This window comes from Eumetopias jubatus, unplaced genomic scaffold (assembly GCF_037043125.1).
Source record: "Eumetopias jubatus isolate StellerSeaLion01/CBP00866 unplaced genomic scaffold, mEumJub1_p1.0 scaffold_8, whole genome shotgun sequence".
Classification (NCBI taxonomy): Eukaryota; Metazoa; Chordata; class Mammalia; order Carnivora; family Otariidae; genus Eumetopias; species Eumetopias jubatus.
Genome location: NW_028274814.1, coordinates 96664754 through 96677478, shown reverse-complemented (window position 1 = coordinate 96677478; position 12725 = coordinate 96664754). Strand labels below are relative to the sequence as shown.

General features: G+C 39.0%; 1 protein-coding gene across 1 annotated transcript in view; it reads left to right on the top strand.

Moving 5' to 3' along the window:
- Window positions 1–12725, top strand: part of PTPRR (protein tyrosine phosphatase receptor type R) — a 240372-nt gene that overhangs the window by 21248 nt on the left and 206399 nt on the right. Inside the window, exon 2 of the mRNA XM_028110864.2 lies at window positions 2634–2932. Within this exon, the coding sequence (XP_027966665.1) occupies window positions 2634–2932 (299 nt within the window). The remainder of the gene's footprint in view (window positions 1–2633; window positions 2933–12725) is intronic.

Sequence of the window (12725 nt, the reverse complement as noted above, 5' to 3'; positions counted from 1 at the left end):
GTAAGTCTTTCCCCATACACAACTGGATAAGTCTGGGAAATTTTAATTGTGTTATAATTGGACTTTTTCACCTTTGCTTTTAGGCCAGTTTTAGCACAAGAGACATTTGTTGGTTGGACTAACCTACCTTATTTAAATAAAGTGGCTCCGACAAGATTTGGTGTGATTGATAGCAGAAAAAAAGAAAGAGTGAAGATGATTATGTAACTTTCCCAGTTCTTTATTCATCTCTCCTCATATATCTGCCTTCTCTGATCTAAGCCATACCTAAGCTGTAAGCACTTCTTTCTTTCTTATTGAAATTCCCCATTCCCCACTATTTTATCTTTTACTTCCTAAATCTTGTAAGGCCCTGTCTTTTTTGCATGTTAATCTTTATTAACATGCCCATTTCAATGGCACTATTGTGGCAGATATAGTTTTCATGCTACTGAACATTATAGATTCCTCTTTTTGGTAGAAGGGCCAGTCCCTCAGGTGAGAAACCCAAATTCATTCAAGCAGATAGTATGCCTTTCCCAAAACAACAGACCATCTTTAAATGAGGAGTATTTAAAAAAGCCAACTAAGATAAAAATAGTACATCCATTCTATTCTTAACTGCAAGTTGACCACTTCTTTGTTGCTCTTTGCCAGAGTGAGAGAGAAGGAGAGAGCGCATGAGAAGGGGTGAAGGGCAGAGGGAGAGGGAGAAGCAGACTCTCCGCTGAGAAGGGAGGCCAATGATGTGAGGCTCCTCCCAGGGCCCTGAGATCATGAGCCGAGCCGAAGGCAGGCGCTTAACCAACTGAGCCACCCAGGGCCCCTAGACTCAGTTCTCTAAGAAGGGAGGGAAGAAAGAGCTCTCTTAAAGAAACTCTTCCAGGACACTGTAGTATTAGTGAGTTAATCCCTTTTAGTAAAGTTCTAAAGGAACATCTCATGGTCAGAAAGTCAATATACATCTAAAACATTTTAGCACCATTCTCCATTAATAAAACAGTGCAAGAATAATAACATCACAGTGCCCTGTTCTGAATTTCATTAATTATACATGTTCCTAATGACAGTTTCATTTCCAAATCTGAAGAACTCTTATCAGAGAAATAAAATTTATAGGTATTTCAAGGTCATCACTGTCAAGTCATCATCTTTGGCAAATTATGGTAGCTTGGTATGCTTTTTAAAAAGTTATAGTCTATTAACAAACTCAGGACTGAAGATATGATGATTAGTTTCTATTACTATTTCAGAATTCACATGAAATATAATGGTGATTTGAATGATTTGAAAGGCTCAAGTCACTGGTACCCAAAGATGATTCCCAAACTGTCTGTTCCATCATGGAAAAAAGCACTGAAGCTGACTAAAAAAATCACCTGTCTTTATATCCCTAAGCAAAAGTTTAAAGCATATTTCAGGCAGAATTGCTGAAGAGGATAGACATATATGCTGGTCACAAAAGGCTTGATGGAGAGAAAGCTGTAAAAACTAGCAATTCCTCTACTATAAATATTCAGTAAGAATTCTAGGCATCCCAGAATTCTTGGGAAAAGAGGTAAGTAATTTTCTAAGGACATCGACACACCAAGGGAAAATCTGGGGTGCCTAGGGTTGCTAGGCACTGTGTGGGTGGCATTACTATGTTGTGATCTGCTTACTCTGCTGATCATCTTATATAGAAGATCTTAAGTTTGCTTTTCTTTGTTTTTTTTTTAAGATTTTTTATTTATTTGAGAGAGAGAGAGAGAGAGAGGGAGGACATGAGCAGGGGAGGAGCAGAGGGAGAGGGAGAAGCAGACTCCTCGCTGAGCAGGGAGCCCAAAGCAAGGCTCGATCGCGGGACTCCGGGATCATGACCTAAGCTGAAGGCAGCTGCTTAACCGTCTGAGCCACCCAGGCCCCTTAAGTTTGCTTTTCTAATTGATGCTTGACCTAGTGATATTCTTTTGGCTTACGTGTACATGTTATCTCTTTCCTCCTGTGGCCAATGACAAATAGGAGAAAAAGTTATTCAAGTCTGTGGATATTTACCTAACAGAAGAAATAAAGGTGAATGCATTTCGTTACCTGGACAGCCATATTAGTGAGTAAGAAGGAGAGAATGGATGTTGTTACAGAATTGGAAGTTGCGACCATAATGAGTCTCCTCAGATTTCTGTCCTCAGCTTAAAATATTCTACAAGCATTTAAAAAAATTATACATTGCTAACTATAAGCAAGATAAAATAAGTATAAAATAAGAATTGTATGAAAGACTATTGATTAAAGGGAGGAAAGCTTAACTATGACATAAATGGTTATTTGAGGAACAGATAGGACATTCAGGAATAGAAGCTCACCTGGGTGTTAGACCTGGGAGTGTAGATAAAGGAGGAAATTCTGGACCAAAAGACATATAAGAATATCTGATAAATAGGACTTTTTCAAACTACACCCACCTCTGTCTACCCAAAGTCTCTGAGATGCCTCCATACCACCAAATGCGTTCTATTTGTGGGAAAATGAAGCAGGGGAAAAGGTGGAGACCAACTTCATCTAAATTCGTCACAAGTCTTAAAGCTGCCTGAAGACAGGTGATTCTCTTTATCGGATCTTTCTACTCATCTCAGTGAAGGTCTTTGATTTTTGTTTTTGCCTTCTCCTCGTTTCAGGGTGCTTTTCAGGAAATAATGATCAGTTCTTGGCAGTTCATCAGAAGAAGAGTGGGAAGCCAGCATTCATTTATCACCATTCGCAAGACATTGAGAAGAGCCTGGACATAACTCCACAAAAGATATATAAACATAGCTACCATTCCTCTTCTAAAACGCAAATAAATGAACAGCACCAAATTGTTAATTCAGCATTTCCTAGACCTGCATATGACCCATCTCTCAATTTGCTGGCCATGGCCGGTCAAGATCTTGAAGTGGAAAACCTTCCAATCCCTGCAGCAAATGTAATTGTGGTGGTAAGTATTGCATTATGCTGACGCTGATACTTTCCTCTGTGGTTGTGGCTTGAAAACAAAACCTAATGGTGAATAGTTATCATCGGATCTCGGTGATTCTTTACCCCAGCACTTCTCATTCCTTGATATGTCTTTTCTTTTTTGTTACTTGATTATTGTCTTTTGGCTTCTTCTTGAATGTAAGCCCATGAAATGAGAAACCTTGTCTGTATGCTCTGTGCAGAGCGCAGGGCATGGCACATGTGGTTACTTAATACATATTTGGAAGGCAGCTATACTCACCACTATACCACCAACACTACACAGTACTTAATAAATATTTGAATAAAAAATGGCCTTAGGAAGGCCTTGCAGTTACAGTAGATAATATTCTGCGCTGAGCCTGTCTTCTGTGATAATCTGTTCGAAGCAGATAGGGCTAAGTCTCAGTTTATATAAATAAATAGTACTTCCTGAAGATCTCTGGGTACTTGTTTCAAATTGTAACAAGTGAAGAGACCACTGAAAGGAAGGGGTGTTGTGGGGGCGGGGAGGTAGTTTTCTGTCACTGGAATAAATAATAAGTAATTGATGGATAATATTCCTAGTATCACTGAGTAGGCATCAGCCTTTATTAATCAAGATGATGCAGTGATTCCATTGCTTGTATTCTTAGGGTATGTAACCCAGGCCAGAGTTCCCCAATTTATGGAGGTATCACAGCTTAAATACATGCTGAGGTTGATGCCCTGTTTAGACTACAATGCCTCTTAAGTTTAAAGTCACAACAGGAGGATACGCATTAAAACTACAAATCAGTAGCTAAATGGTTGTTATTGCATTTCTGCCCCGAAATATAATCAAATATGTTGACTTTTAAGGCCAAGATCATGCATTTAAACCATGTTTGCATTTTGACAATCTCTCTATGAGCCAAATGTAATTAAATCTAACAAACTTTTTTTTTCCTTTCCTTTATTTTTTATCTACTACATATAAAACACTTGGTATTGACAATCAAAATCTATTCACTGATGCTTTCAACTAGCACGCACTGAGTATTTATTATGATCCTGTTGTCATTTGGGGGATCCAGAAATAGAGCAAATGAAATGGAATCTCTGGCTTTGCTTGGGAAATGTCTGAGAGGAAATGTCAGTAATTCAATAAAAAAATCATAAATTGAGAACCCAAGATGAGCTCTTGTTACAAAATATGTGGGTCACTTGGCTCCTGAAATACTTGAACAAATTTTGTGCATTTACATGAGTAACAGATGTTCTGAAGGTGAAAGCCATGTACTCTATTTGGTGAAGATTAATGATGATAATGATGTGGCTGTATCTGGATGTGCCTGTGTTAATGCGAGGGCTCATGGGAGATATTTCCTCTGGTGACCATCATATTCCCATTGTTGTCAACTCTTAAAGTCACTGTTAATTACTGTTCAAGAGGTTTGTTCTGTCTTATAATGTCATGTACTGTCTAGCTAATTTCATATTATGGAGGATGAAAGGCATCAGTGAGGAATTTTGGCAGGTCATTTCACTTTTAGCTTGTTTGTGGTTTGGAGACGCATGAAGAAGCTGTGCTTTTTCTTACGGGTGATGATTACATGAAGGCAACAGGCGATTTTGCTGTATTAGGCTTCCCTAGCCTCCTTGATCTAGTCTCTAACCGTGCTGTGGCTATGGTGGCTTGCAACAGTTACTAGTGTTAATGTTTCCTGTAATCTATTGACATTACTTACGCAGGTGTGATTTAGTAGGGAAACCAGGAAAATAGGGTTATTTTTTAATAAATCAGTAATGTTCTACTGACTCAAAAAGCAGACAGTCACCATTCAATCACATATCAGCTGGTTTGAAGGTTCATTCTGTCCAGAAAAGAGGTTTGGAAATGAAGTGCAGATGATGAAAGGGAGATAACTCTAATGGCTAAATGACTTTGATAGAGTAATTGATGATTGTGTAGCTAAGGTGTAGATGTGTTTTATGTGTGTATACACACACACACACAGTATTACTTGAGGAATATTGCAGGGGTACCAAGGAATTATTTTATGGCTTAATTTATACCAAAATGAGTAGTGTTTATGAGTATTAGTTTCCTGAATTAGAGAAATTACCAGGATTTTTTTTTTCAGCCAGAGTAAAAACACCAGTGCCAAATTCCTATATGCAACTTTTAAGGTTTCCATTGAGAGGGAGAGAGGACTTTTTTCCCCTCTTCCTATATTTTTTTCTCTCCCTCTTGTTTCTGACATCATTAAGACAGTGGATTATAGAATGAGAAATTTCACAGGGACATGAGAGAGGTATGTGTCACTCCTCCTTTCCTGATTCCCAGTGGGCTCCACAAAGCATTTCATTAGAGCATTTACCCACAAATGAATTTTTTTCCTTTTCCTCCTTTCTTTTATGATCAGGGAAATCTGTAGTTCATTTATTCCAAGGAGAGAACAGTGTAATTAGAATGTTTATCCCAGAGAATGCTAATTACATTTCAGAAGCCCAATGAAGAAGCTGTTGTTAGGATTTCCATACAAATGCAATATAGAGGGAATATGAATGTCCTCAAGGTCAGGGCTGTAGTAGGAGTCAAAAAAAAATGGCTATAAACAGATGTGTGCGGGAAATTCTGTAGTTATACGTCAGGCCACAAGACCATGACATTGGGAAGGAGCAAATCTAGAGGTATGGATGAAAATGGTAGCGTGGAAGCAGCTGCAGGCTTTTCCAGTTCAGCAAGTTCAGCCTAGGTTGCCGAGTGAAGAATGTTCTAGCCTGGGAAAAATCTGAGAAAACTGGGACTAGGAAGGCTTTGAAATCTAAAAGGTGGGGGGATTATGGCTTACTTCATAGGATGATCTTCCTAGGAAGGAAAATAAAAGGAAGAAAAAGGAGAAGGGATAGGAGGAAGATGAGAAGGGAAAGTGGAGGGGAGCGGACGGGAAGGGATGAAGGCAGGGAGGAAAGAAGGGGGAGAAAAGAGAGGGTACAGTGGCAGTTCTTAGGGCAGAGGGAGGACTTCTCTAAGCCCATAGGAAGATGATGGAGAGTTTCCAGGAGCCTCAGATGGTCCCTGTGAGTTTTCTAGAGTCCTAAATCTTCTTGTCTTGCTCACCGTTCACCCAGACCAGCACACAGACATTCTCTGATTTTTTGACACAAAATTTTCTTTGAAAATATTTTTATCAAGCAGTTGATTTAGAAGATGAATAAAACCAAATGCTTCGGATAGCTGGGTTTCGGTTACATCCCGAGCTCTGCGTTATGCCTCACTTCAGCTTGGTTCTGCTGTTGACCGGTTTTTGAGTTTCATCTTACAGGGAAAGAGATAATTTCTAGATGTGATCTGAAGGACTTAGAAGGTCCAGCCTTCTCATTGCTTTGACACAATAAATAAATTTTGTAGCATTTCATGTGTTATGTGGCTTTTTATGTGTTTTGTAGCATCTCGTGTGTTATGTGGATAAGAAATGGTTGGGTACTTTTTCAAAAGACATATTATTATTTGGTTTTTTAGGAAAGATTTTATTTATTTTAGAGAGAGTGAGCAAGCAGGGGAAAGAGTGGGCACGGGGGAGGGGGAGAGGGAGAGAATCTCCCTCAGACACCACGCTGAGCGCAGAGCCCGATGCCGGGCTCATCCCATGACCCTGAGATCATGACCTGAGCTGAAACCAAGAGTTGGACGCTCAACCAACTGAGCCACCCAGGCGCCTCAAAAGACATATTGTTTTAATCATAATTTTGTATTTGTGTAGGGAATGTCCCAAAAGGTGATTTAACCTATGTACCTACCATTGGAATTCTGCCATATCAGGGAAGTTTATTAGTTAGGAATATTTTGTGGCAAGTGACAAGAATCTAGTCCAAACCAGAGAAAATTCGTGGTTCAGGTAACAAACATTTCTGTAGTATGTATAGCTTTAGGTATGGTTTGACAAAGACAAATAATTGACCAGGATCAGTCTCCCAGCTCTGCTTTCCCTGGGGTGACTTCATTTTCAGACTGATTCTCTTTTCTTGCTCTCAGCATGGTTTCCTGAAACGCCTGGAGTTTTATCCTTGCAGGTTCATATTTAGTGGAAAAAAATTGCCCTTTCACAGCCGTCAGTAATATCCTGGGCATCTCTATGACTAGTCCAATTTAAGTTAATTACTCACTTCATCCCTGAACAACTTTCAGCCCGGTGATAGTATTAGACTAATTATCTCAAACCTAAACTACATGCCCCACCCCTAGAGCATCCCTAAAAGCCCACAAGCTGTTTATGAAAGGGGAGGTTACTTGAATAAAAATTGAGACGCTATTAACAAGCAAAGATGGAATAGATGTCAGATGCCAGTTGAAATGTATGCTAAAGCAGAGTATCTGGACTTCAATCTTTATTAAGACACAATAGCCCCTTCAGGAAATAATGAGGATATGAGGACTTACAACTTGGCCTCAGTAATGTGATTCTTGTACTCAGGAATGGGTGACTAAGGTTATACGCTAAACTTTCTGACAGTGGCCCTATTAGGCAGCAGGTTTTCTCTGACGGAGGAGAAAATTCAGGTGCCTGGGCTATGTCCCAACACCCAGACTATTTGCCAGTTAGGAGTTAGTGCAATCTGTTAGATGTGTGATATTATGTCTCAAGAATGTCTCAAATTTGTGAAAACCACTGTTGCCCATGTACGGTTTTTGATGCTGTTTATATGGGGGCAGGGGGTGGGCAAGAATGCATGTTGAGCTATAGCGGAGGCAGGTGCATGGGCTTATTCCTGAGCTAAGTGACTGGCTCATGGTGGGCAACTCACAGAAAGTGTGATTCAAATGCAGGCTTTAGGAAAATAATGAATTATTTTATGTGAAGGGTATTGGGGTCAAATACTAAATACTGAGTCCAAAATGCTAAATAGATGTAAGACACAAGCCTACTGTAATGAAGAATGTGACTCAGATGTCTTCCCGTAGTCTTGGGACGCTTGTCCCAAGTTCCTAGACGGAGTAAATATAAAAGCCCGAGAGAAAAATGTACTATGGTGGCACATTTGTTAAATAATAAAATGTGTAACTCTTTTTCTTGATTTTTAAGTAAACGTAGTCATGGTTTAGAAACTTCTTTTCTGTCTTCCTTGAAATGGTATTTTGTCTGTAGACCCTACCAATTTTGTCATTTGGATCTGGTCTGTGTATTAGCTGTTTTATTATTGCATAACATATTACCTCAGCATTTAACAGTTTCAAATGAGAAATAGTTATGATTTCACAGAGTTTCTGAAGGCCAGGAATCTGGGAGCAGATTAGCTGTGTAGTTCTTCTGCCTCAGGGGTTACTGCAGTCAAGCTGTCAGCGGGGGCTACCTCTGCATACTTGACTGAGCTGAAGGCTCCACTTGCAAGCTCTCTCACATGGCTGTTGGCAGGAGACTTCAGTTCCTCAACACACGGACATCTCCACAGGGCTGCTCACAACATGGCTTCCTCCAGAGCATGCGAAGGGAGAGAGACACCACACTGCCATGATGACCTAGTCTCCAAATCACACATCTTCCTCACTTTTTCTATCATTAGTAATGAGCCGCTGGGTCTAGCCCATACTCATGGGGGAGGGAACTACAGGGAGCATGAATGCCAGGAGGCCCGGATCATTGGGGGTTATCTTAAAGTTTGGGGACCACGATCTTCAAAGCAAAACTGGGGCATCTTTGTATTATGCCATTGCTTGTTAGGTACTCTTACCGATGAACTTCAGGAACGGTAACTGTATGCTGAAACCAAAGGTAAATTTACAGAAATTTCATCATATAGAGTAATGATGGAAGAAACTACGTCTATGAAGAATCTTCAAGCATCAGAAAGCCCTCATGATTAGTTTCCAGTGTACAGATAAAGAAATTAAGGCCCCATAGCAGTAACATTCTCCAGGTTCTACAGTTAATAGTAAGTGCTACCAGCAGAATACAAATCCAAATTTGTCTGACTTCAAAACTCAAACATTTTAAATTTTACCGTAAGCCATTTGCTTTGGGAAAGTATTGTACACTTTCTCAATAGACGATTTAACTTTATGGATTACATTTTATTTAAGCTAATGACAATTTTCATCCTCTCAAAGTATACTCATTGAGACCTACAAGTTACTGTTGAAGCCAGAGAATAAAAGGTATAAGATCCATCATGGCCAGTCTAGAGATTATAATCAGAAAGGAATTGTAGTGTCAAATGAGATTTTATTTTTAAGAAAGTCTAGAAAAAGAAATTCTGTAATCTACTTCAGAAATTTGGCTAAATTTTTACTCTTTTCGTGACCTAAATTAGCTTCATGTTAAACTATCAGATCTTCTTATATAATCACCTTTCTTCTTATCCGAAACATTTGCATTTTGGAAAGCTTTGTGCTTAGAGTCTCCAGATATTATTGTACCCGTGCAAATTGTCTTGAAGTAGAAATTTCATTCTTGAGCTTGGCATAATTGTCACCATCTGTTGCTTTTCTCCATTTCTCACTACTAAAGCAGCAAGGAGGATGCTGGAACACATTCTGGAAATGCTAGAGGTCAAGCTGAGGCAATATCTGTGTGAAGTTTTGACACTGGACCACTTAGTGCATCTGCTTGTTTTGAATCATTTAGACTAACATTAGGATGACTGGAGTCTTAAGAGAACTGGTTTAATTGATTATCATACTAATTGGATATTGGATATTTAGTAATATTTTTGACTCCAAAAGTAATGTACTTTCATAGAGTTTCAGAATATTTAGAAATAAAGAGAAGGAAAAATAGGAATAAAAATAATCCTTAACTGTTAGATAATAATGTCATATTGATATATGTATCTGTATAGTCTCATATATATAGGTATAGACTATTTTACAGATATATGGAATCTGCATACATAAAGCTTGCAGTTTTTTTTTTTTTTAAGATTTTATTTATTTGAGAGAGAGAGAGAGCATGAGGCAGAGAGAGATCTTGAGCAGGGGGCAGAGGGAGAGGGAGAAGCAGACTCCCTACTGAACAGGAAGCCTGATGCGGGACGCAATCCCAGGACCCTGGGATCATGACCTAAGCCGAAGGCAGATGCCTAACTGACCAGCCACCCAGGCACCCCTGCAGTTTTTTGGGTTTTTTTGTTTTTTTACTTAGTTTATATTTTGGACATCTTTTGGTTCCATTAACTGTCTTTATAAAGCATCATTTTTAACAACTGCTAAAAATTCCATTGTATAATAGATTTACCATTTTATGTATTGACTTACATTCCCAACACATTCAGTGGTTTAAGGCAGCTAATTCTGAGGAGAAACAAATGTTGACTGTAACAAACATAGTATTCTTTTCATTGCAACTGCCTGGTTAATATTATTTTTTTTAATTTTATTTTATTATGTTAGTCACCATACAATACATCATTAGTTTTTGATGTAGTGAGCTTATCCTAAGAGTAGTTTCACTCTTTTTATGAACTCTATATGTAATTATAATATGGGGTCTATTTCTTCTCTTGCTTGGCCAAATTATTTATGTTCCATCAACCTTAAATCTAAAGCAAGGGAAATACTTAAAGCAATCAAGGAAGTTAGTAGGACAAAAAAGAGGATATTCTGTTAAGAACACATAAATGTTGTATTTCAGGATTTTTCATTTGAGGAAGTTGGAAAGTTCTGTGTGTCTTTATGTTGGTGCCTAAAAACTCTTTGTAATCTAAAATTTCCCCAATAGTGTAAAAACAAATGGTGTCAGCAGATGAACAAAGAAGGTATCTTTCCTTTGGAGCAAATATTTTCTTGTCTGGTCTCTCTCTAAAAACGGTGCTGTGGGGTTTTCCGGTTGTTAAGAACTGTTCTGTTGTACCCTCTGTGGGTGACTTTGTCTCTTTTTCTTTCTTTTCTTCCTTCTTTCTTTCTCTGTTGCTTTCTAATCATAAATCCTATGAAGCATGCTTAGGGTTTCTATTTGTTTGTTTTGTTGTTGTGACTATAAAATGCTCCACTTGAAAATCTAACTGCTAATGGATAATTAGACTGGACTTTCTGGGCTTCTGACCCTGCCTGGTCATGATCAGTTTGGTACCATTTTTAGTTCCTTCATCTTGATCTCTATAGCTCTGATGGCAGAAACAATTTGTTCCTTTGTCTGGTTTTAGGAAAACACAGGAGCTAAAAGTCTTTGGAAGGTTCTCTCCCCTGGCAAAGTTACAAAGCTTCCTCATCGGCAGCTTTTACCTTTAGTAACTGAGCATAGCTTAGCTGCCGCTTCATATGACAAGTGACCACAGGACCACTGCCTGCCCTGTCATCCTTTCTCTTCCAAACCACATGTTTCCATGAGCCAAGACTGTTCTAGCAAACCCCACTTCTCACACCAAAATGTAAAGGGAAAATGCCTCCTGTGTCTCTCTCCTCTACTCTTTACTCTCCGTGCTTTGTTTATGACATGTCTGGCTAGCAGATGTGAAGAGGGGGCAGGTTTCCCTCACCAAGCAATTCTGGGCCACCAGCTGGGGGTCCTACGATTTCACTTAGTTCTGACACTATCTACTTGGGAGATCACACCCTTTGACTTACTAGATTGCCAGTGAATTCTAAAAGCTATTATGAGTCAGGCATAGAGAAGTGGAAGAGACGCCTCGGACAAATAGAAAGGACATGGGACAAAGGGATGGAGTGCGGAGCTTCCATGTCTCCTCTGGGTGTGCTGTTCTGTCAGCACCACCCTGTGTTTGCCAACCCGGAAGCTCTCTGAACCCCCTTCTTTTGTGTTTTTATGGAGGCTTCCTTATGTAGACATGATTGATTAAATCATTGGGCATTGGCGATTCTTCAACCTCCAGCCCCCCTCTTCTTCCCAGGGTGTGGGGGACTGAAAGCTCGGTCCCTCTAATCACTTGGTTGGTTCCCTTGGCCACCTGACTGCCCATCTTTAGGGTGTTTCCAAAAGTCACCTTATTAACATAAAACCGATTGAAAGGGCTTGTTATGAATAATGAAAAACACCTGTTTCACTTTTATGGCTCTGGAAACTAAATAATATGACTAAAAATGCCTCTATTGCTGTTAGATAGGAAACTACGAGGGTTTTAGGAGCTTTGTGACAGGAACTGTGGATGAAAACCAAAATTTTTTTTTTAAATTATAAATCACAATATCACATCACTGTAGGCACGTATCATTGTCTTTTTATAAAGAGATTGGTCATAATCTTGTGCTTTAAGTCTTTTCCAAATTTTGTTTTTAAGGTATGAAAATATAATCCAGCCATTATTCTTGTCCTGAATTGTTTCTTTCATTACCTGTGTGCCATATTTGGAACATTTGAGTTCAGAAAAATAAGTCAAGAAGACACCATCTACTTTACATATCTGTCCATTTAGCCTACATTTTCATATGATTGTGTCTTTTTACTAAAACAGTAAGTTAGCAACAGATAACTTCAAAGAAAAAAGAAGAGGAAGAACCAATTTTGTGGGATAGGCCACCTGTTCACAGACAGTTTCTAAGATGGCAGGAGGAGATGTGTTTGTGAGATTTGTTAGCCCTCCTCTCTGGAAATGACAGCCATGTGACACAAATTCCAAGAAATCCTGAAAGATTTAGAGAATGCTGAGAATATGCATCTAGACAATCAGGGCTAAGAATCTGTCATATTCTGGGACTTCCTGAATTGCATTTATTAATGTCATCCAATCAATTATTCTGAATGTCTTGGGTTTTGTTTTTTTGTTTTTGTTTTTGTTTTTTTTTGGTATGTGTTTGTGTATCTGTAGTTCAAAAACCCCCTAATTATCTCATGCTCCCATGGACCTAGTGAAGCTGC